Source organism: Temnothorax nylanderi, unplaced genomic scaffold (genome assembly GCF_030848795.1).
Source record: "Temnothorax nylanderi isolate EJ_2023f unplaced genomic scaffold, tnyl_v1.0 TNYL_tig0762_pilon, whole genome shotgun sequence".
NCBI classification, from domain to species: domain Eukaryota; kingdom Metazoa; phylum Arthropoda; class Insecta; order Hymenoptera; family Formicidae; genus Temnothorax; species Temnothorax nylanderi.
In genome coordinates, this window is record NW_027249824.1 from 16,553 (window position 1) to 41,529 (window position 24,977).

A 24,977-nucleotide genomic window follows, 5' to 3' on the forward strand; every position below is an offset into this window, starting at 1 on the left:
TAAAAAAAACTTGAAAAATTGATTACTACAAAAGTCAGAGCCCTGGATGTCTGCCTCTTCGATTTTCTTCGTTTTCAGAAGGATTCTGAACATTAGCCTCAGAGGCAGACATGAACAAATCATATAGTACCCCCTTTTGCTTCCTCAGGCTGCCTTCACATGCGGCGTAAGATCGTACGCCAGCGTACGCGTAACTTACGCCAAACCACGTCAGCCAATCAAATAATCTCAGCTAACATACGCAAATCTGCCTAGTTATTTTACGCGTTTTACGCTATTGCCGATATGCCAAATCCAATTTCTCGCGTAACTGATGAAGTGACGTGTGTGTGTGTGTGTGTGTGTGTGTTTGCGGACAATCGCCGAGAGTAACATTCGTGACCAGACGGATTGGACGAATATAAAGAAATGGATGAAATTCGGGTAAGTCAACAAATTCTTCTAACAAATTCTATATAAAGTTTCTAAAAATAATCCATTCAATGCTTAGAAGTATTCGGTAATCGCTTGCCAGTATGACAAAATAATTTCAAGGTTATGCTCGATAATTATGGTAATCTGTCATTTGCATGTTTGGGCTAGTTTTAGCAATCTGCTGCGGCATATACATCTTGACTTATATATTTCCTTTTTTTAATGTAGCACAAATGTGGATACTGCGGGTGGTTGTTTAGGTTTACCACAAACTTCACTGATCACGAATGCTTCAAAAATTACATCGAAGAAGTAGACCGCATCAACATTGACGAAAACTACGTCGTAACAATAGGTATGATTGCTGTATATAACTCTTTATGTATATTTTGTTCTATTAAATGAATTAATTAGTATAATTATTTAACAGTCGAAAACAATCCAACGGTTGTTGGCAAAGAAAATTTAAACGAGCTGTTGATCGAAGCAGTTAGAAGCAAGCGTGGGCTTTACGACTTCCGTCATGTACCTGCTTCAGAGAGAACTATATTGCGTAAAAATGCATTATGGATGGAAGTTTCAAATATACTACGAGGTATATTTTACACATGTAGAAAGCCTTTTCTTTATTTTATTGTATATAATGCTTTAAAATGTAAATGAGTAGAATGAGCTTTAAAATCAAATTATTTATTAAGGATCCCTCAGTCCAGAAGAAGCTAAGGCTCGATGGAAATATTTACGAGATAATTACATAAAAGCCCGCAAGAAGGTTCGAGCGTACATACCCAGCGGATCGGCAGCTACTGTTGCTAATACCAATTGTAAGTCAAGGTTTCAATATTACGAGCTTATGAGATTCCTTGACGATTCATTGCAGACACGGCCGTAAGTTCTTACTTTTTAATATTTACATAACTATCATTCTTATTTAGTCAGAAATAAAAGAAAGTTTGTCACAGGTGTGACCCATTCATTAATATATGTATTTCAGGACAGTGAGTTCGTTGACAGATGCCAATGAAAGTGAAGTAGTAACTTCACTTGACACACAAAACGAGCAATACGAGAGTGATGCCATAGCTGGGTCTTCGACGACACTTCAGATTTCAACTTCAGCTATCAACAAGTCTCCACAAACACATGCATTCCCCTATGTTCCTTCACGAACGCCGACACCTACAAATACTTCTCCACGTGCGCTCGATTCCATCGACGTTCTTTTACAAACCCCGACACCAACGAAAGACTTTCCATTGACATCAACTACAAACAGAGTGCCTACACGACCACGAACCACAGGATCGAAACGTTTGTTCATTTATATTATCATCTCTTAGTTTTTTTAATTACCGCGCGAATAACATTTTAATATCTTTGTAGAATCAGTACAAAACTCCATCGACGTTTATGAGCCGCCTGTTGCAAAAAGTATGAGTTTTTTTTACCTAAGTTCCTTACATATTAATGTGTGTCATAAAGAAACATTTTCAGTGTCAAAATGTACGTTGACGTATTTGCGTTCGTGTTTTAGAAAAAAAAAATGATGCTGCCTTTCAAGAAGCTTTGATAGAAGCCATAAGAGGCGGAAATGAGCCAGCAACACAACCGATTGATCCGCTGGACGGATTTCTTATCCGCTTGGGAGAAGGGATGCGAAAACTGCCATATCGAAACAGAGCCAGACTAGAAATACAGTTTTTGACATTGCTAGGTGAAATGGAAGATCGTTGCTTTAATCAAGATTCCGACGATCGAGATCAACGTAACTGTTCAAAAGGCATGTTTGAAAATGTTCGATAAGTCGCTCATTCCACATCATCATCGAACCAACACCTTTGAATGTGTTTTTTTTTTTATCAAAGATTTTGTGCCAAAAAATCCGTGCAATGTACAAGCGTAAGATAGTCCGTAGTCGTATAATTTTTTTCGTGCCTACGTGTTGATCAAAACGATTTTTTTTGTTAATACATTCATGAAATTTGATTTTATCGTCAAAGAGAGTGAAAAACTGATAAAACATTCAATATGATAAGATTTTAGTATTACGTAATCGTGCAAAACACTTTAGTTATGTTTTTAGTTTTATATATTTTGGCGTAATGTTTAGTTTTTTATTCTAGAGAAAACATCTTTGCGGGGTGTTATAAATACATAGCACGGTAAAGCTAGTGATTTAATCTGTAAACAGATTGTTTTTCCTTAAAGTAAACCAAAGATTGTGATTGTACGTTACCTAACTTAAAATGTGATATTCGCTTGTAGTCACGTTACTGTAAGTAAAAGTACAAACAAACGCGTGATATTAGTTAAGGGAATATATACAGTATATTATAATAAGTGTATACGCATAAAGTATAATAGTATATAATGTATATTTTAAAATGTTAATCGTTGAATAAATATGCATTGAACTGAACTTCTTTTATTAATAAATTTATACATACAAGATATATTGCCTGTAACAATTATCTTGGGACTCGCTAACGTTTTAGTCTTATCATTTTCATGTAGAAAAATTCAAAGTGTATTATTAAAAATCATTGTTAAGAACTTTTTGCCACTGCCAAGGTACTGCTCCGCCGTGTTCAAAGTATGACGCAAAATCGTCCCGGATTCTGGAAGCAAGTCGAGTGTGGGCGTTAGCTTGGCCAGCATTGTTAATTTCTTGCAATGCACCGCCAATCGAGGTTTCGTCATCTGTGCCAGTTCGAGTGTACCGCCTTTGGAAGTTCTGCAACTTGTTTTCATTCTTGATTATAAAATTGTGTAAGCATGTAGTCGCTTGGACAATTTTCACTGCAGTAGAAATGGACGAGATTATTGGCCGCCGATAGATTCGCCATCGTGCCGCCAGAATTCCAAATGCACTTTCGATCACTCTTCTCGCTCGACTCAGACGATAATTAAGTATTTTTTTCTGACGAGTTAATCGGTAACTTCGAGGGTACGGTCGCATCATATACTGCTTCAGTGCGAATGCCTCATCTGCCACTAACACATATGGTAAAGGGGGTCCGCTAGGTTCTATTTTACTCGGTTGTGGCAAATTTATTTCATTTCTTTCAAAACGTTGACCAAACTTTGAGTTCGCAAAGATACCTCCATCACTCTGTCTACCTTCGGCTCCAATGTCGACTAGTGTGAAGCAGTAATTGGCATCCGAAACTGCTAACAAACTAATACTATGAGCCCCTTTGTAGTTATAATATACCGACCCGCTATGCGGTGGTGCCTGAAAAGCAAACAGAAATGTTTATCACGGATTAATCTTCTAGCACTTCTCAGTATAAACAAATAACAAATAAATTCTGAAAAAAAGAAATCACCTGAATCACAACGTGTTTGCCATCTATTGCACCTATACAATGTGGGAAATTCCATTTTCTCTCAAATTCTTCCGCGATTCTCAACCAATCCTCTTCGTTCATTGGTGGCATTACAGATTCGTGGAGACAATTCCACAATACCTCGCACGTTTCAGAAACAATTTTTGAAACAGTGTTTACTCCAATTCTAAATGCATAGGATATTGAGGCCATACTGTCACCGGAGGCTAAGTAACGCAAACACACCAGAAGCCGTGTGCGAGCCGGTATTGGGTCTCGAACAACAATCTGTTTTTCAAGGAAAGGCCCAACTATACTCAGCAACTGATCAAACATTTCTGTAGACATTCTACAGTAATTGTAAAACATTTCCTGGTCTTGTAGCTCCATTTCTTTAACCAGATTGTCACTTGCTCCTTGCAAATATCTTCGAAATTGTGTGAATATTGGGCGAACCCATATTCTTCGGCTTTCTTTTTCTTCACGCTCTACTAGAAGTCTCCATAGTACAACGAGTTTCAATATATTCGGTTTTCTAATTTTCCGGTGTTGAAGCGTTTGCTTCGCCTTTCTCCACTTCTTCAATCGTATGCCAATAATCGCTAATAAGATGTTGGAATCCATATTCAAGGAATTCCATGAACTCCCGAAAAACGAGTTCGTCCAATATACTTATAGCCTAATAAAGATTAAGAAATAAAAAATTTAGTTTTTTTTAGAGCAGAGGGACTAAGTATATGTGACAAAAGTAATAGAAAAAATAATCTTTCCTACCTTCAGGATTTCCAGTAGGCAACAAAAAATTTAAATCCGCAAATGATCTCAAGTGATCTCAAATGATTGCAAGTAATGCAATCGTTGCCAGTGACAATAGGTTATGAATGCTATTCTTTATTGCAATCTTAACCCCACCGTGCATACCGTTACATATATTGCGCTTTCACACATTCGTACATGCAAAGTACCTCAATCACATGGCGCGTATTTAGCAATACGCTTAAATATTAACAACCAATAGAAAATCACTTTAGTATTTCTGCTCTGTTGTACAACAGAAGGCCTGATCTGTCATTGGTCAGGATTGTTACGCTTTACGCGAAATTTAACGCAATACGCTCCATGTGAATTGGGTACTTTTTAAATGGCGTAAGTTTTGGCATATTACTAGAATACGCAGGTTACGCGTACGCTGGCGTACGCATCTTACGCCGCATGTGAAGGCAGCCTCATAGAGGAAGCTTTGTTTTCATAAACTTCGTATATGGACCTTTGATCGCATATAAAACTAGATCTAATCAACCAAATGTTAATGAATTATATATGAAATAAGGGTAGAAAAGACCGAAGAGAAAATTGTTTTTTTAGTTTTCGATGCCAATGTGTTTCTTATGTTCTAAAACGTCGAAATATCGCATTAAAAAAAATGTCGGTATGTGTGTATGTATGTGCCAAATTTACCGAAATTTTTATAACTCCAGAACTAATCAACCAAATCTTAACGAATTATATATGAAATAGGGGTAGAAAAAACTGAAAAATATAATAGAATTAATAAAAATTGCTAATAATAAAAAGGTTACCGATTTCTGTTTAAAAAAACAGCCAAACTTACCAAAATTTCTATAACTCAAGAACTGATTAACCAAATTTTAAAGAATTATATATGAAATAGGGGTAGAAAAAACTGAAGAATATAATAGAATTAACAAAAATTCCTAATAATGAAGGGGTTACCGATTTTTATCTAAAAAAATCTATATGATTGCCCTAATTTCTGCAAATTTTGAGATATCGAGCTTAATTTTTTTTATGGATAGAGTATTATTAAAGGTAGATTGGTGTTGAATTTGGCAATGATCGGTGAAGGGGTTACCGATTTTTACCTAAAAAGTGTACAAGTTATATATGTAATCTTATATATAGAACGTATCATTAAAGGAAGGTTGTTTTGAATTTCGCAAAGATTGGTGAAAAGGTTACCGATTTCTGCCTAAAAGATATATAAGGTAGACCGAGGCGAATCGGATTACTAATTAGCACGATAAAATAGCTCGTTTGAAAAAAAAAACACTAACGAAAACTGTCTTAAAACTTATATTGATCCGATTCGCCTCGGTCTACCCTAAGTTATTTGATGGATAGAGTATCATTAAAGGAAGATTGTTAGTGAATTTGGCGAGGATCGGTGAAGGGATTACCGATTTCTGCTTAAAAAGTGTATAAGATGTACATGTAATTTTATATAGAGTATTATTAAAAGAAGGTTGTTTTGAATTTTGCGAGGTAAAAGGGTTACCGATTTCTGCTTAGAAAATGTGTAAGTTATTATTTGATGGATAGAGTATCATTAAAGGAAGATTGTTATTGAATTTGGCGAGGATCGGTGAAGGGATTACCGATTTCTGCTTAGAAAGTGTATAAGGTTGTACATGTAATTATATAGAGTATAATTAAAGGAAGGTTGTTTTGAATTTTGCGAGGATCGATGAGAGGGTTACCGATTTCTGCTTAAAAAATGTGTAAGTTATTTGATGGATAGAATATCATTTAAGGAAGGTATTGAATTTGGCGAGGATCGGTGAAGGAGTTACCAATTTTTGCTTAAAAAGTTACATAAGTTATACATGTAATTTTATATAGAGTATCATTAAAAGAAGGTTAGTATTGAATTTGGCGATAATCGGTAAAAAGTTTCTTTCTTTATACAAAATTTTGAATTTTTGAGAAATGTCTGTGGTAGCTTTAACTTCCGCAAATTTTGAAATATTGGGTTATTTCTAATTCTGTTATATTCTTCAGTTTTTTCTTGAATTTGGCGAGGATCGGTGAAGAAATTACCGATTTCTGCTTAAAAAGTGTATAAGATGTACATGTAATTTTATATAGATTATTAAAGGAAGGTTGTTTTGAATTTGGTAAGGATCGGTGAAGGGATTACCGATTTCTGCTTAAAAAGTGTATAAGATGTATATGTAATTTTATACCTATAGATTATCATTAAAGGAAGGTTGTTTTGAATTTTGCGAGGATCGGTGAAGGGGTTACCAATTTCTGCTTAAAAAGTTACATGTATAAGTTATACATGTAATTTTATATAGAGTACCATTAAAAGAAGGTTGGTATTGAACAAAATGGAAATAAGATATATCTGCAACTACTAGGGATTATTTTAGTAAAAACATTAATTATTTAATTGATTTTTGTAAGAGTATAACAGATATTAGTATAACAGATATTAGTTGCAATACAGCTTTATCACAATAAAAAAGTGTGCAAGTAGAAACTTGCACATTGCTTCCTCATAGTTTTTAAGTGGGCAAGTAGAAACTTGCACATTGCTTCCTCATAATTTTTAAGTAATGCAAATTATAAATTTGAACATTACTTTCTCACGATTTTTAAGTATGCAAATTATAAATTTGCACATTGCTTAATCAACATTTTATTTCGCTCATAAAGCTTTCTCTATGAGGAAGCCAAATTAATAAATATCTACTAATAATTATAAAAAAAAAAAAAACAGGCTTTCTCATAGAGGAAGCTTTATGAGCGAAATAAAATGTTGATTAAGCAATGTGCAAATTTATAATTTGCATACTTAAAAATTGTGAGGACGTAACGTTCAAATTTATAATTTGCATTACTTAAAAATTATGAGGAAGCAATGTGCAAGTTTCTACTTGCCCACTTAAAAACTATGAGGAAGCAATGTGCAGGTTTCTACTTGCACACTTAAAAACTATGAGGAAGCAATGTGCAGGTTTCTACTTGCACACTTAAAAACTATGAGGAAGCAATGTGCAAGTTTCTACTTGCACACTTTTTTTTTTTTTACAAATTCGAAGCGCTGTCAATTGACAACGCAGCGCTACCATGGTGGCAGACGCGGTCCTTAATGTTTCTTATGGTACAATTATCGCTATTAATAATGTCTGCCACATGAACAAATCATATAGAAATTTTGGCACCCAGCTCCCTAACTATTTGTAAAGAAGGCGACGGAGATTCAAATATGAAAAATTTATTATTATTGTGGTAGTATTTACTATTTCGCATATCTATCATTTATATGTTATTATATATAGTGTATAAACGAATAAAGTGATCTATATGTGAGCAATCGCGAGATCTCCAGGGGGGAGGGGGCCTATAATTAATAATTTTATTTGCGTTTTTGATTCCTTTTCTCTTATATAATTTTGGGATCTCTACAAGGACGTCATCGTTGGAATCTAAGGAATTTTGAGGAGAGAAAACTGATGGCGAGGGGCTGATCGTTTGAGGAAGTCGAGAGGGAGGAGGGAGGCCTGTTCGCGCCTTTCGTGGAGCTCGCAGGAGGCTAAGCGGAAGGGGAGCGCGATGAAACGCGCGTATAGCGCGTGATCGGCAGGTGACGGAGAAGACTGTCGCAGGGCCCTCCACGGCCAAGGAAAATGAGATGCCCCGACCGATCTCCACGGCGCCGACCGGACCCGGAATGGCGAGGTCATCATCCCAGAGGTTCACCGGGAGAGCTCCGGTCGGTAAAAGTGAGGCCCGGCTGTCCGGAGCGCTCGGCGAAAATTTCGAAATGCCATTGCGAAGGCGCGGGCTCGCGAAGCACCTCCGTAGGACCGACTGTATACGACACTGCGCGACGGGGACCGTGGCGAGCTTACGAATCCGCGGAACTCGCCCCTAATTGGTCGGCGGTCGCGATGGTCGCGATAACGCGCAGAAGATTTGCGCACCCCTGAGCAGGTATACCATCGATCCGGTATCGCGGTATCGAGCAGCGTTCGCTCGATCTTTTCCGGTTCGTCCCAGTTCGTCCTTCGGCGTGGGTAGACGTGCGTGTGTGTGGCAAGAAGTCCCAGCCCCAGCCCGATCTTTGTGAGAGGCTTTCGAGAAGGACGAAAAGCAGCGGCGAGAAGCCAGGATCAGCGGATCGGTGAGCTTGCTTTCTTTAATTGTCGCGTTTTAAGTACATCGCGAGTCGCGTTTCGCGTGGGCGTCCATATCCCTCGTTCGCGTTAAGAATTTTGAGTATAATTGCTTTAACATTGTTGCGCCTATTTTATGTTGAGTGTTGCCGCGGATTCATGTGATCGCGTAGTGATAAGTGCTATCGCGAGTATCGCGCATTATTCGCCATTCGTTAGTGCGCCTCGTTGGACGTCGTCGTGACGTACGCTGTTCGTGTTAAGGCTATTCTACAATTGCGTAAACGTGGTCGTAAGTAGTTGTAAGAGTGTTGTACGGCGTGGTTGTAAAGCGGTACTGCGGTTGTAAAGCGTGTTGTGGAAGATGGTTGAACTTCATCTTTCACGACTACGCCAGATGTGAACGTAAGAGCCAACCAATCAGAGTGCATTCGAAATACACACTGCACTCTGATTGGTTGCTTTAATCAAGTTTACAACGTATCGTTACTCTATTGTAGATTAGGTGCTTTCCATTTACATCAAAACTCAGATAATTCTCACTTGTGACGTCGTTCTATCCTTTTTGGCAATTCATGAATAATAAAGACAGAATGACATCACAAGTGAGAATTATCTGAGTTTTGATGTAAATGGAAAGCAACTATTGATCCGTTGTACAAGATTCACGAATACTACTACTCCTACTCCTACAACCCTACGTTTACGCAATTGTAGAATTTACTGGCGACAGAATCCCTTTCGCGTAATCGCGGTTTTTGAGATCGACTCCGTGCGCGCCGAGCGTGACGCCGCATCGTACACTGAGAAAAAAATGTTGTTAATTTGACTAAACTCGTTTAGTTGATAGTAATTTGTTTAATGCAAATATTAATATATTTAAATCAAATATACGTGAGTAATATCAAGAAATTCTTGTCATTTGAAATAACAAGATCATTTTGTTAAATTATTTAATTCAATTAATCATAAACCTTATTGTACTAATGAAATTATAATCAATTGAAATAAGTGACAATGTTAGATAAAATAAATTCTACAGATGATAAGTTTAGTTGATTAAACATTATTTATGTTTATGTTAAATAAATGATTCTGTGAAATGGATAATCCTTGTCATGTAAATACATAAAATATTTAATTGTTTTAAAAAGACGTAGCTATTTCATTGAAGTAAATATATTACCATAGAGAAACCTATTTTCATCATTTTAATAAGAGATTTTGTTGCATGAGCATAATATTTAGTTACAAGTTTGATTAAACGAAATACTTTAACTATTAATTTAATCATGTCATATGCTCTGCAGAAACATATAATTGATCAAATCTAGAGTATAGTGCAGTAGAACAAATCGAATAGAATACTTGGTGTAATTATATATTTTTTTCATGCAATTTGTTCTTCTTTAGATGAATAATAACGAGTAACTTATTTGAACTGACAATGTTTTTATCTTTACTCTGCATTTTTATATTAGTATATGTATGTCAAATAAATAGTTTTGTGAAATGGATAATCCTTGTCATGTAAATACATAAAATATTTAGTCGCTTTAAAAAGACGTAACTATTTAATTAAAGTAAATATATTGGCATAGAGAAAACTGTTTTTATGATCTTAATAAGCAGTTTTGTTGAATGAGCATAATATTTAGTTAACAAGTTTGGTTAAACGAAATACTTTAACCATTAATTTAATCATGTCATATGCTCTACAGAAACATATGATTGATCAAATCTAGAGTATAGTGCAGTAGAACAAATCAATTAGAATACTTGATGTAATTATATATTTTTTTCATTCAATTTGTTCTTCTTTAGATGAATAATAACGAGTAACTTATTCAAGAAAACCCTATTATTTAATGGAAAAGACACTATTATTTGAAGTAATATCTCCCAACCAAATAATATATTATTTTGTTACAATGAATGTGATAAGCGTTTTCACCGCTAGGCGGCTGCTAAACTCGTAAGTCAAATTCGACCAGAGACCGTATATAAGGCCCCACGGCGAAAGCGTCTATCACTCGCAGTTGTACACATCATCCATCACACGGCCACTCGAGTGATGAAGATATGACAATTATTTATTATTTATTTATTTATATATGTGGCAGTCGACCGACTGCTACATATATAAATAAATAAATAATAAATAAATATTTAAGACATTTTTTATGAAGCATAGATATTGTTTAAATGAAACAATAGTATCATTAAAGCGATAAAGAATATGTCTTTTGTTTTAAACAATTTTTTTATTTAAGACGAATATATATATTCTTTTAAAAATCAAACAATCGTAATCATTAATCGAAACATTAGTTTGTTTCGACAATAAAATTTATTAAATCCAAAGAATCCTTTTTCTCTGTGTACAACGCGAATATATGCAGTTTTATTTGGACTATATTCCTGATTTAAAGAACAATATATTTGATTGTAAGTATCAAATGTTACATTGGAAAGAATAAATGCTTTTTTCATTGAAATTAATATTGGTGACAATGAACAAAATATACTGCTTCTTCAATATTAAAAATAATCTGATTAAAATGTTATATGTTCAGGTGAAACAAATATTTCTTCCCTTTAATTAATTATTCGTGACAGTTAACGAAATAAAAACTTCATATAACGTTATATAGAATTCACTGGAATGTATCTGTATTTGTACAAATTTATTATCTTGTTAGACAAACTAAATTTACCATTGAATCAAACACGTTACTATTGAATGAAATTGATGAATTTGTATACTTGACAATATTTATATTTCAGCATAATAAATTACCGTTAAGGAAACTAAATATTTCTTTTCATACAAATAATACTATTGAATCTATTTAAATATAATATTTTTTAAATTAACAAATGTTAGCTTGACAGCCCGTGACCGCTGCATTTAGTTGAATCAAATAATATTTCTTTGAATCAACGATTTTTTTTCTCAGTGTATATTTCATGTTTGATTCTGTCGCACGTTTACTGCCTTTTCACGTTTAATTCTATCTCCTGTTTATTTCTATTTCACGTTTGCCTTTGTTAGGTCGAGCTGGCCCCTCGCACGACCAACTAAATTGGCTATCGTGGTTTTGCATCTAGATTCTCGCGAATTCTGGAAATTAGTGGACGCGAGGAGTGCGCGTCTGGCGCTCAATTATTTATTGAAGGTGTGGCTTTCGAATCGTGCGAGGGATCAGCTCGAGACAGCTCGAGAGACCCGTCGTCCTTAGGGCCTGAGCAGAATAGCTGACTTATAATTTTAAGACAGTGTTTTATGCTTTAAATCTTTGTTTTTAGCAACGCACAATACTGTTTTATGTCTCAAGTCTTACAATGTTGACACTTTGTACACTCGTTTAAGACTTGAGACATAAGACAGTATTGTGCGTTGCTAAAAACAAAGATTTAAAGCATAAAACACTGTCTTAAAATTATAAGTCAGCTGTTCTGCTCAGACACTTACTCTCCCGTCTCCCCCTTTTCATCCGTCTTGCGCCTCGCACGGGAAAGAAACAAAAGACATGATAACAAATATACATGTGAAGGGTACAGGGGAAAAACATAGTTCACACACTTGTGGCGAAGAACCATCAATCCAACATACGATGTAAACATTAAGTAACTGCATTCCGATATCCACTGCCAGTACCTTTTGAAATAGTTTCCTAAGATGTCTTGAAACTTAAAATTGTGTTTTTTTTTAAATTACTTTGGATGGACATTGATCGTTTTTTTCCTTGTACACTTCATATATATATATATATATATATATATATATATATACATATATATATATACGTATATGTATTATCACATATACATAATATTTATAATTATAAATACTTCTATGTTATATGTAATACTTTTTCTTTTCTTTATTTTATTTATAAGATACGAAGTAGATAATAGTCTAGAACTACTGTACATGTACGTATTTTTTGTACATATTTTATTCTATTTTCTAAATCCTGATCTGGTTAAACAATTTTGCTTATGTCTTTGAATCATTCTTATTTATAATATCCTTTTTACAATTAACATCATGTCTCATATACATCAAAAGCGCCTTGCATAAAGTTTGTGTCGCAGTTTCCAAAACTTCTTTCGTATGAAAGCCTATACTTATACGTAAAAAATTCTTTGCTTCACCCTTATATGAAAATCGAGCACCTGGTATCGCTGATACTTTATATTCCCGTTGACACCATTTGATGAATTTGGTAGCATCTATATCTTTAAAAAAAGATAATTTACAAAAAATGAAGTAAATAAAAATATAATTAAAAAATATAATTAAAAAAGAATACAATATTAAAATTGTAATATATAATTATTTTAAAATTTTATATTCGAATTTACTCAGTTATACTGTATTACAGGAATTGTATGGGAAAAAGATTCGTTATACCTGACGGAAGATGGATCCAGACGAAATAACCACCTCCTGGTCGTTGATATGAACAACAACAGTTTGGCAGAAATTGATCCAGTGTCTTACAAAGGATATTTAATCGTTCCTGTAAGTTGATTTTTATTTATTTTATTTTTATTTACTTTTTATATAATAGTTTAAAAATATATAAGAACAATTTTCGTATTATAATAAATTATAGAGAGCATACATAATCTATTTTTATAATTAAATACCTATTAAAGATTTGCTGTACGATAATCACTGTTAAATTAATGATATTTTTGAAGCATAAAAATATTTATAGTACAGAGATGATGTAACGTACCTTGTAGATCTTTATAATCTTATCCAGATACTCATTTTCGAGATTTTCATGAAGCAAACTTGCAATTACTCCGGAAACATAATGATTAACTCCACCACCACTGCACATTATGCCCCTAAAAAAAAATTAAAAATATGTTAAAAGACATGCATTAAGACAGTTACAATAATAAGTCACAAGATTTTCGTCAATCCATATAACGCACTAATATTCAGTAATTAACTTTATTTAGACTTTTTTGTAAATCGTTGACACATTAAATAATTTCACATAATTTACAATTTTTTATTAACAGTTTTTTTTTTAAGAAAAAGAAAATAAGATCTCTTACGATGTTTTCACAATGTTCACAATACGCGGACTGCATTCAATCCATCCAAAGCGAATCGCTGGTGAAAAGATTTTAGAGAACGAACAATTTGATACAATGTTTCCTCCTTTATAATTTGGTTCTTTTGGATCATCGTAAGAAAATAAACGTCGTGGCGGAGATCCTTGCCCATAATAAAGCAAATTGTACACATCATCGCAGACTACCACTATGGAATTGTTTTGTGCAATCTCTACTAAACGCTTGCATTGATCTACCGAGAAATAAAATTGACAAAATAATCTATGTTAATGTATCTCAAGAAGTAAGGTACCAATGACGGGACACTTAAGACCTATGTCTGGACACCTTTATCATTTTAGTTTCTAAAATAATTTAGTTCTTAAATAAGTACAATGTGAATTAAAATCAAAGATAAAAATATAATACAAGAAAAATATTTTTATCTTTGATTCTTTGATTTTAATTCACGTTATAACTTATTTAAGGATTAAAATGATAAAAATGTTGAGACATAGGTACGTGTCCAGGCATTGGTATATTTACTTTATATATTTTACTCTTTTAAGTATATATGTACTTTAGATTTTTGAACTTTAGATTTTGAACACTTTTGATTATAGAATTTTGTTCTTTTAAAGTACAAAAATTTAAAGTACATATATACTTATATATATATATATATATATATATATATATATACATATATATATAAGTATATTGGTTGAAAAAATGTAGATAATGAAATCGCAAATTGTTCTGACACAGAATACAGTGGATTGTATGGTTACGACAATTTAAAATATACATTTACAGCAATATTTAAATTACCAGGTGACAATGTCATTCCGGTTGGATTATGAAAAATTGGTATTGTATAAAACATCGCCCAGAATATTTTCTGATTGTTTAAAAGAAAGTTGCCTTTTGTCTTCTCTTCAATTATTATTTTTTCAAGTGCATCTAGATCTACTGCATCATCCTTCATTGGCACTATATGAAATAAAGACAATAATAGACACTTTAGTTAACATTTTTACATATAATTTTTAATAAAATGTCTAATGTTATAAAAACATATTTATGTTATTTATATTTTTATATCTATATATATAGGATTATATACATATGGGCTGAGTTTCTAAATTTATTGCCAGCGTTGAAAATCTATAGTATACGTTACGTGTACTATAGATTTCCAGCGTTGGAAGTCTATATACATGTAACGTATAGATTTTCAGCGCTGGCAATGAATTTAGAAACTCAGCCATACATTTGATACATTATATCTTATTTTAATTACTATATAGTATATATGTTTTTACTATATGTATATACATTTTTACTATATAGTTTTTATATTCTTTTTTATTTTTATAAATTTAATACATTAATGTCCGTTTTCACCAACGTCGTTTAACTTTAACCTTAGTTTAACTTACTCTTCGTCTGTTTCTAATGTCCATTTCTATCAACGCAGGTTAATTGTAATCTTGGTTTAACTTACCTGTCATCTTTTCCTAGTTCTAAGAGTTAAGCCCCTTGTACAATAGGCGATAGCGATAGCGATAGCGACAGCGACAAGGTTGCCGACAAAGCTATACCTTTGTCGGCAACTTTGTCGCTGTCGCTATCGCTATCGCTATCGCCTATTGTGCAAGGGGCTTTAGAAAAAGATACTTAGTAAGTTAAACCGCGATTAATCTATATAAATAAAGTTAATGCTACATTGGTAGAAATGGGCATAAGGGAGACTGTTAGACAAAGAGTGAGTTAAACTAAGGTTAAAGTTAAACGACGTTGGTGAAAACGGGCATTAGACATTATTTTGTTTGTTTTACAAATATATAACAAATTTATAGTAGGTATCATCTACCTGTAACTATTCGCATTAATGGAAATTGTTTAAAAGCATCAAGAGCAATCATATAAGTAACTTCCTCTACAAAGATAATTCCATTCGGTGAGAGTATGGTATTTAATAATAGTTGAAGACCGTGCGATGCTCCGCATGTCAATATTAGATGCTCTCTCATCACGGAATGGCCATACCGTTTGCTTAAAAACTTGGCTAACTCATCGCGACATTCCCAAAGACCCGCTGTGATACCATATTGAAAGAGATAATATTTCCCTTCCTTTTCTTCTTCTTCCTAAGGCAACATTTATTTTCATCAATATGGATTGCAAAGTATCAATAAATATTTTAGGATTTTTTTCTGAAATAGGTTATGAAATATTCCATAAATGCAAGCAACAAATATTAAAATGTTTATTTATCTTCATAAAATTTTCATTAACTATTTAAGTATCATCGTTACATTTTAATCTTAACTTAAAAAATATTTAAAACTGTCTTTGTTAAATATTTGCATGAGATTTGCTTTTATCAAAATATTTGATAAATACAATTAGCTTTAATTGCACTTCAACTTGAATGAATATAATTGAATCTGCTATCTGATTCTGAAAAAAATTATAATATATAGATATTTTTTACTTATAGAAGTAATTTTTTTAACTTTTATGACTCCATTTTTTATAAGTCATAATAATAAATAATTATTAATATTAGTTGTAGTCACATTATTACTTGCGCGATTTAACAAATGCAACGGACATATGCACAAAGTACAAAGTAAAAATAAAAATAATTTTATTTGACTAATAATAACTTATTTTTAAATATCATTATGATAATAAATTGTTTTTAAAGATACTTAATAATTTAGAAAGATACAAAAAGTTATTGAGAATATGTATTGATTGTTCAAGTATATTTTGTCTGTCAAACGCAAAGATAAATATGCAATATTAAAATACTTCATTTTTACCAGTCTATGTCGCGTGGATCTATTCAGCATTTCTGCACAATGTTTTAATAAGTCAGGACCAGGTGCTCCGACTGACAAGTTTACAGCTTCCTGATTGTAGACATTAAATATTGGGTCACCATCGAACAAGTGTCTCAAATGTGGATCATGAACAATATCCATGTCAGTTCAAGTTGTGTAATCTGTTTTAATTTTTATAAATAAACTTTACATTGCGTAGGCTATTACCAGAAATTATTTTATTTTACAAATAAAATGTATATACATATAAGTAGTTTACAAATTACAATTCGGACAAAATTAATTTTTTGATCACAGTTATGAATATTTTTAATCATTGTTTATACTATTTAACGTAATATTTAATATAATCAATATTTAAATCATAAAAAACAATAAAAATCAGTATAATTTATCGATTCTATATATATCAATATTATGCACTGCGATAATGCAAAAGGAATAAGTAAGTTCTTTTTTGAAAAATATTTCAATAAAACATGTAATTGTTATGTAAATGCGTAAATTTTTTATTGCGTAAATTATTATATAAAAAGTTTTTTATTTAAGTCTACGTATTATAGACAAATTCTCTCATACCAAACTCTTTCATTCATTCAGCTATAATTTGACATTTTTTAAAAATATAAATATAAGTAGATTGTTTGGAGCAATTAATCAGCAACTTTACAGAGATAACGCATTGCATCATTCAGATAGAAAAATGAAATATGAGTAGGCAATATATATCTTGTATCACAATCGTAGTTACTAGTATTATTAACAATAAGTATTCAGATCTATAAAGCCTCTAATAAATGTTTAGTAGATATCATGGAAATTCAAAACTTTTATTAATCGTTAATGTAACTTTCCCATGGATGTCTACTGAGTGTCTATAGGCCTGTATTTCGTACTTTTATTTGATTTATATTTGATTAATTATTAATTACTAGGCGTAAATAAGTTTCGAAGTTTATATGAAGCTACATGGATATTTCATAGAGCTCTGATGAATAACTAATATGACATTAACTAGAGATTTTCTATGACTGTCCACTTATTGACAAAAGCTAAGAAAAGCCATTAATTAAAAGTTATTAAATATATAATATTTTACTTACTCGTGTATGTATGATGGTCCTAATTAAGCATAAGAAATTTATTTTATATAATAAAAAATAAATTTTTATTTCTAGTATGCAGTCCGTTACATTGTATGTAAAGGAATAAATAAAATATGTTTATGTCCGCAATAAGAAAAATTAACACAATATCAAATACTGTAAATATAAACTGTAAAATACTAGTATATGTATATTACAAAATATATCAATATTGATTATATTTATGTAGATTGATAGTATGTTGATTAATAATAATATTTTCCAACACTGAACATTACTTTAATAATTCTGATTGACAATATTAATTATATATTAATTATATTAATACAAATTATAATCCACATATAATTTTTCACCATTTTTAATTAATTAGCAACAAATTACTTTGACGAATATTTTTGGAAAATATCATACTTAAAATTTTATAAATTAAAGTTTTATTTTAATTTATAATTAATTTTTTTCGTCCAATTAAAATTATGACAAAAAATATAATTACATAATTTTTTTAATATATCAAAGTTTACTTAAGAATTTAAATAATACACAAAACTTGATTTTTGATCAATTATATGAGTTTAGATATGTAATTCTGTCTATACATATATAGTAAATATCTCTACTTTTTTATAATGGATTTTCTATAGATATTTATCATAAAGGTAATGTGAATATTATAAATCTTTTATGGAAATAAATGGCTCATGGAGTATGATAGTTCTAAGGTCTTTTAAGGTGAATACTTTAAGGTGAATACTTTAAGGTGAATACTGGACATTACGTGTGAATACTTTTTAGTGTAAAAAAGTTTAGAACTGCAAAATTGTATACTTTAAAAGTATTGAATATGTTCACTTCTGTAATACACTGTGCACGGACACTGAACTTCTTTATGTAATTTGTTGAACTTGATTTAATTTAATTTGATTTGATTAAAGGCTGCATCTCGATTCACTGTCAGTACTGAAAATCTATATTTTTCTATATTTTACGTCACGTATACTATATATAGATTTTCAGTTCTGACAGCTGCTGACAGTACTGACAGTTGCTGACAGTAAATATCGGAATGCAGTCTTTATCAATTAAACAAAAATACACAGTACATTTTATCAGTACGTTTTATCAGTACGTTTTATCAGTTACGTTGAAGGAAGACTGAGATTATGAACGTGAAAATGTGTACTAAGAATATTTCAGGCACGAATATCCGTGTCACGCGATTGCTCATGAGAGACTAACGAACGTGAAGAATGTAGATGTCGTGAGAGACATTCCTCATGACCTGACTTCTATATACTAATTAGAATGCTTACTTCGCCGCCATTTTTTATGCTAAAGATAAGGGACACCATTTCCTGTGTCATATACTCACACATATATAAATCAGTCATTATTCGGTGATTTAGATCACGTGATACACTCACGGACAGTGCGCATCATGTGCATCATGACACATGTAATGGCGGCTCGGTTTCACTTCTATCTCTTTTTATCACATGTGAAATAATCACAGTGAGCAGTTCAGTTAGTATAGCCTGTGCTTATGACTAATATATTCTCGTGCCTTTCCGTACAATTCCGTACAGTTTCGTGCACGTGCATTTTGCATCAGCATCAAACTACATTGAATGCATGTCTTCTTCATGTATCAGCAATATGATATGAATATCGAGATATTAAATTGAATAGATAATGATATATCAATTTCGATAGATTTGAATAAGTTTCTTCAAAGTGTCCTATATTTTTGCTTATAATAATATTGTGAATAAATGCAGAAATTATTTTCCCCTTCTATTCATTGTCGTTATCGTTATCAACTATTATTAGCTTATGAATTATCACATATCTTCTAAAAGATTGATTCATGAAAAAAAGCTTAAAACTTTTGGATTAACAATGAAACTTCTCTCTTTGACAACATTACACAACTAATAACGGAAACGTGACGGTCAGCATTAATTTATTATTTTAACTCCCGTATTTTTAAATACATTACCTAATGTGAAAATTAAGATATGGAAGTGGTTCACTGTTAACAAAATTTTTTTGCTATCTTCTATTAAGATTTGTTCTATATCAAGACATGTTATTGTTGAGGAGACTAAATTTGTATTAATTTAACTTTTGCTTCCTCATAGAGGAAGCTTTGTGATGGTGAAAAAAATTTTTTTCGAGATTTTGATGGAAATAGGTTTAGAATGTTCCAAAATGTCGAGAAATCATATTAGTAAAAAATGTCCGGAAGTATGTATGTATGTATGTGTGCGCGCGCGCGCGCGCGCGCGCGTGTGTGTGTGTGTGTGTGTGTGTGTGTGTGTGTGTGTGTGTGTGTGTGTGTGAAAAATTCTTTATTAGCCTAAGAATAAGTTTGTTGTTTGAAGCATTGACAGTCAACATGTCCCAGACACAGTATAAGTAAGAACAGTAGGTACACTCTGTTAAGAAGTTGGAAATAAATATGGCGATTTGCACAATTAATAACATATTAACATGACGATTGTCATGGTAACTGTATGGTAACTGAGTATGAGATATTAAGATAAGATCATAGACGTTTATGGATAAGATAAAAAGATAATAATATCATATAAAATAAAGCGTGATCGCACGATCAACAACATGGCGGATAGTTGCCACGAAGTGTGTCTACTGTTCTTACTTATACTGTGTCCCAGACAGCAAAACGTCTGTCATATGTATGAAATATGTTTGTAAACTCGTGACGAGCGTTTGCGCAAATAACACGTAAACCTGCGTCCGCAAATGCTCAGCAACAATATTGAATTTGCTTCAAGCAACGGTTTATTCAATATTTATCACATTTTTCCAGCAATGTCTAGTTTATGCTCGGAGATTCCAGTGGTGTACAGTTTATATGTTATTGATGGAAATAATTTACATATTGTTGCTGCAAACAGTTTGCAGCAATAATTTACATATCTTTGCTGTAAAAGCATCATAAGTATGAATTCTAGCGGAATTCTCTCTAGCTCTTGATGATGTACGACTTATGTTTACGTAAAGACGATAGATGGCGTTAAGATTACAATCTAGTTACAACACTCCCCCTTAATCGAAGGACATCTAACGATATATAAAAATATCGAAATTAACTCTTATATTCTTTGATGGAAAAAAGGCTGTAATAACAAAAATATATTTATGAAATTAAAACTGTGTTGATACATCTGACATCTATACTTCTATATTCTATGTAGCATTTTTCATGCCTATACCTATCAAACAATTTTGGTGTTTAAGTCGTCCAAGACCTTTAGTAAGCACATCAGCAATCATATCTTCCGTACACATGTACTCGATGGCAATATTACCTTCTTGCACTTGCTCTCTAATAAATGATACTTTGGCTTAATGTGCTTGACTCGTTTGTGAAAAACGGGGTTGTGAGCCAATTTTTGAGCACTTTGGTTGTCATTGTAAATGAGAATAGTCTTCTTTTCTCCTAATAATTCTGTGAAGAATCCTTGCAGATGAACTGCTTCCTTAGCTGCTTCCGACATAGCCACATATTCTGATTCCGTTGATGACATTGAAGTACATCTTTGTTTTTTACTTTCCCAGGAGATCGGTCCACCTCCATATTTAAATACGTAGCCTGTATACGACTTTCCTTCTTCTTGATCATTTGCGTAATCCGCATCTACAAATCCTACTATACTTTCTCCTGTAGGTTGTTTAAACATTATACCCAAGTTCTTGGTATTATTCAAGTAACGAAGTACTCTCTTCAGCATTTTCCATTTCATTTCAGTATGTTCAACGTGTATTGACTGAGGAAACTTACTATAAAAGCGAGATCTGGTCTGGTATTTACCGCTAGATACATAAGTGATCCTATAACATTTTGATAAGGAACATCTGTAATCTTCTTACTAGTATCTTCAGCTCCTTTCATGCCAAGATCGACTGGAGTTGCAACTGGTTTGCTTTCAATCATTCCGAACTTCTTTAGGATCTCCGTTATGTACTGCTTCTGATGAATGAATACTTCGCCTGTCTTCTTATTTCTTTCAATTGAGAGTCCCAAAAATTGTTTGACTTCACCTAAGTCTTTTATTTTAAATTTACTCTTGAGTTGGTTTTTTAGTTTCGATTTTCTCTTGAATCATTTGAAACGATGAAGAAGTCATCCACATAAACTCCCACTATTATTATTTTGTCTCCATTAACTTTAAAGTACACGCAAGGTTCATGACTTGACTGCTTGTATCCTAATTCTTCTAACACAGCGTGAACCTTTTTGTTCCATGCACGTGAGGCTTGCTTTAAACCGTAAATAGATTTGTTGAGTAAGCATACTTTATCCTCTTGTCCTGGTACCTTAAATCCTTCTGGTTGTTCCATGTATATTTGTTCTTCCAACTCTCCATTTAAAAAGGCTGTATCCACATCAAGATGATCCATGTCCATTCCACGTTCAACGGCTAATGCAATTAAAGAACGTAATGTAGAACTTCTTACTACGGGGGAAAAAGTTTCTTCATAGTCAATTCCCATGACTTGATTGAAACCTTTAGCTACTAGACGTGCTTTATATCTGCTGATTTTTCCCTCTTCATTCCTTTTAATTTTATAGATCCACTTGCAAGGAATTACTTTTGATTTTTGGGTCTATCAACCAAAGTCCACGTCTTGTTATCTTTTAATGACTGGATCTCTTGTTCCATCGCCAATTTCCATTTATCTTTGTCTATACTTTCCATAGCTTCTTTTACGGATTGCGGTTCTTCATTTACTATACACGTAGTTTCATATAGCACGTAGTCGGGGAGCTCTTTCTTCTTACGCATTCTTTCTGGATATCTTCTCTCTTGATTATCCGAGTTGTCATCTTGAGCCGGTTGATCCTCTTCTTGTTCGTCGCTATTTATAGACTGGAAAAGATCATCATTTTCATCTTCTGAGTCCAATTCTTCTTGTGCAATTTCTTCTTCAGGATATGCGGACACCAGTTGATTTAGAGAAACTACAGATTCAGTTGATTGGTCTGTGCTGTGAAACCTATCTTCTAAGAAAACAACATCTCTTGATTCAATCAACTTCTTAGGATTACCTGGGTCTCTTAATCGGTATGCTGTGGGATTTTGCGAATATCCAACAAAAATCCACTCTTTGCTTTTAGCATCCAACTTCTTCCTTTCTTGTTTAGGAATATGAGCATAGACTCGACATCCAAAAACCTTTACATGACTGAGGTCAGGTCGTTCACCCGTCCATACTTCTTCTGGGGTTTTACCAACTATTGACCTATGAGGGGACCTATTCTTCAAGTAAATCGCTGTCTTGCACGCATCCGACCAATAACCTTTAGGTAGCTTTGCATCTTGAAGCAGACATCTAGTCTTCTCAATAATAGAGCGGTTGGTTCTCTCAGCAGTCCCATTCTGCTGAGGTGAATAAGGTACAGTCGTCTCATGCTTGATGCCTTGTTCTGCCAAGTACTTCTGAAAGCTCTCATTTACATATTCGGTGCCATTATCAGATCTGAGTGCCTTAATTTTTAGTCCTGTTTGATTTTCAACAAAAGCCTTAAATTCAATAAACTTTGCTAGAACTTCCGTTTTGATTTCAGGATATAGCCAAATATTTTTCTCGAATAGTCGTCTACAAAAATAAGCAAATACCTTTTTCCATCAATAGATTCTATACTCATTGGACCGCATATATCCGAATGAATTAAGCCTAATTTTGTAGTAGCTCGCTTATAATCAATCTTCTTAAATGGACGTCTAGCTTGTTTTCCTTCAAGACAACTAACGCAGGTCTTATTACTATCTCCTGTAAATTTTACACCTGTAACTAAACCATTTTGCATTAATTTCATTCCATATCGACATAAATGTCCTAATCTCTTATGCCAAAGATCTGCAATAGAATCAGTTACAGTAGTATATGCACTTAAAGATCTATTAAAATCTAACCTATACATTCCTTTGTCATTAAACGCTGTTAATACCGCATCTCCAGATATTTCACAATTTTCTTTACGATATATCTTACATTCTTGTTCATTAAAAACAAAAATAAAGCCCTTTTTAACTGTCTGACTTACAGATAACAAATTAGTATTTAGATTAGGAACATGTACAACATCAGTTATTCCAGTAATACCTTCAATATTCTTAATAGGAAAGAAACCTACACCATTGCTACGCAATTTTTCATTATTCGCTACTGTAATTTCTATACCTTTACATACATCTTCGCGATAGTTCTCTAGCCAATGTTTTTGACATGACATCTGAGCAGTTGATGCAGAATCCACGTACCACGCATCTGGATCTGGTTTATTTGAAGTATTACTTTCCATAGCAGCCTCTTCTTTCATCTCCGACCGCTCGGTGGTGAGTAGAGCAATTTCCTCTCGATTAACTGAAGTCCCGGAAGAGCCTGGAGTTACCATCATCGTGAGCAGAGCGTAGTCCTTCTTCTTATCAGTGGATGCAGTTTGGTCCTTCTTCGGGCAATCTGGACTTTTATGTCCTGGTTGTTGACATGTGTAGCAAATAACAGGCTTCTTTTTATTACTGCTTTTCTTCAAACTTGTTGGCTTATTTTTATTTGCATTCGCTGGCAGTTTCTTCTGGTTAGAATGTGTCTTCAATGCCAGGGCCGATTCATTTGCAGCTGGTTCACCTTCCTTTTTGGCAGCTTCGTTTAGAAGTCTAGATTTAACATCTGCTGCACCAATCTGTCTATTAGAGTTTTCTAGTGCCATTACCAGGGGATCATATTTTGATGGAAGTCCACCCAGTAGAATCGCGCCAACAGTTTCATCGTCTATTTCTTTTCCGATTTCAGCTAACTGTTGTACAGTCGACATAAGTGATGCAGGTTCTTACATGAACTATAGCAGTATCGTCGAGTGTTAGCGACATTGCGGCAAGGGCCATCCCATTCTTCTCAGCCTTAACCTCTTCTCTGATTGCGTCTCCCTCAGGATATCCAGTGACAGCATGCCATAACCTTTCATGCATTAGATAGGCCTTCATTTTGAATTTCCAAGTAGAATATCCTTCTCGACCAGATAGAGATTTGATTGAAGCCGGTGGCAATACACTTCGCGAGTCTCGTGAATCTCGTGACGTCGACGCATCAGTCATTGTGAATTTTCCTTTTTAATAATTCACCAAGTCACAGGAACGGCTTTCTACTAATACGCCCTGGGCCCATAACCTGTTGTAAATAGGCTGGGTTTGCAATCCAACGTACGACAGTTTCTTATTAAACGAAATGTATTTC

The 24,977-nt window shown here is 33.2% G+C and overlaps 4 protein-coding genes across 15 annotated transcripts; 1 reads left to right on the forward strand and 3 right to left on the reverse strand.

Moving 5' to 3' along the window:
• The first annotated feature begins 261 nt into the window (after positions 1-261).
• On the forward strand, positions 262-2,833 carry LOC139785243 (uncharacterized). The gene is made up of 7 exons (XM_071724414.1): positions 262-423; positions 643-769; positions 845-1,009; positions 1,113-1,302; positions 1,409-1,725; positions 1,798-1,845; positions 1,949-2,833. The coding sequence occupies exons 1-7, from the start codon at positions 409-411 to the stop codon at positions 2,215-2,217; spliced, it is 1,131 nt and encodes a 376-aa protein (XP_071580515.1). The 5' UTR covers positions 262-408; the 3' UTR covers positions 2,218-2,833.
• On the reverse strand, positions 2,824-4,676 carry LOC139785242 (uncharacterized). Its single transcript, XM_071724413.1, has 3 exons — positions 4,518-4,676; positions 3,744-4,422; positions 2,824-3,649 (listed from the first exon to the last, which is right to left on the reverse strand). Exons 2-3 carry the CDS (start codon positions 4,365-4,367, stop codon positions 2,948-2,950), a joined length of 1,326 nt encoding a protein of 441 aa, XP_071580514.1. The 5' UTR covers positions 4,368-4,422; positions 4,518-4,676; the 3' UTR covers positions 2,824-2,947.
• Positions 4,677-9,786: 5,110 nt separating this feature from the next.
• Positions 9,787-19,199, reverse strand: LOC139785244 (2-aminoadipate transaminase-like). Of its 12 annotated transcripts, none has more exons than XM_071724418.1 (10): positions 18,815-18,915; positions 18,540-18,615; positions 17,706-17,724; positions 16,582-16,763; positions 15,624-15,900; positions 14,579-14,740; positions 13,748-14,000; positions 13,417-13,531; positions 13,086-13,194; positions 9,787-12,910 (listed from the first exon to the last, which is right to left on the reverse strand). In XM_071724418.1, the coding sequence occupies exons 4-10, from the start codon at positions 16,741-16,743 to the stop codon at positions 12,669-12,671; spliced, it is 1,320 nt and encodes a 439-aa protein (XP_071580519.1). In that variant the 5' UTR covers positions 16,744-16,763; positions 17,706-17,724; positions 18,540-18,615; positions 18,815-18,915; the 3' UTR covers positions 9,787-12,668. The 12 variants fall into 12 exon arrangements, with proteins under 12 accessions (XP_071580519.1, XP_071580521.1, XP_071580524.1 ...); XM_071724420.1 differs by having other exon boundaries at positions 18,841-18,857; XM_071724423.1 differs by lacking the exon at positions 18,540-18,615 and having other exon boundaries at positions 18,841-18,923.
• Positions 19,200-21,007: 1,808 nt separating this feature from the next.
• On the reverse strand, positions 21,008-21,672 carry LOC139785245 (uncharacterized). The gene is made up of 2 exons (XM_071724429.1): positions 21,520-21,672; positions 21,008-21,460 (listed from the first exon to the last, which is right to left on the reverse strand). Exons 1-2 carry the CDS (start codon positions 21,670-21,672, stop codon positions 21,008-21,010), a joined length of 606 nt encoding a protein of 201 aa, XP_071580530.1.
• Between the last annotated feature and the right edge of the window lie 3,305 nt (positions 21,673-24,977).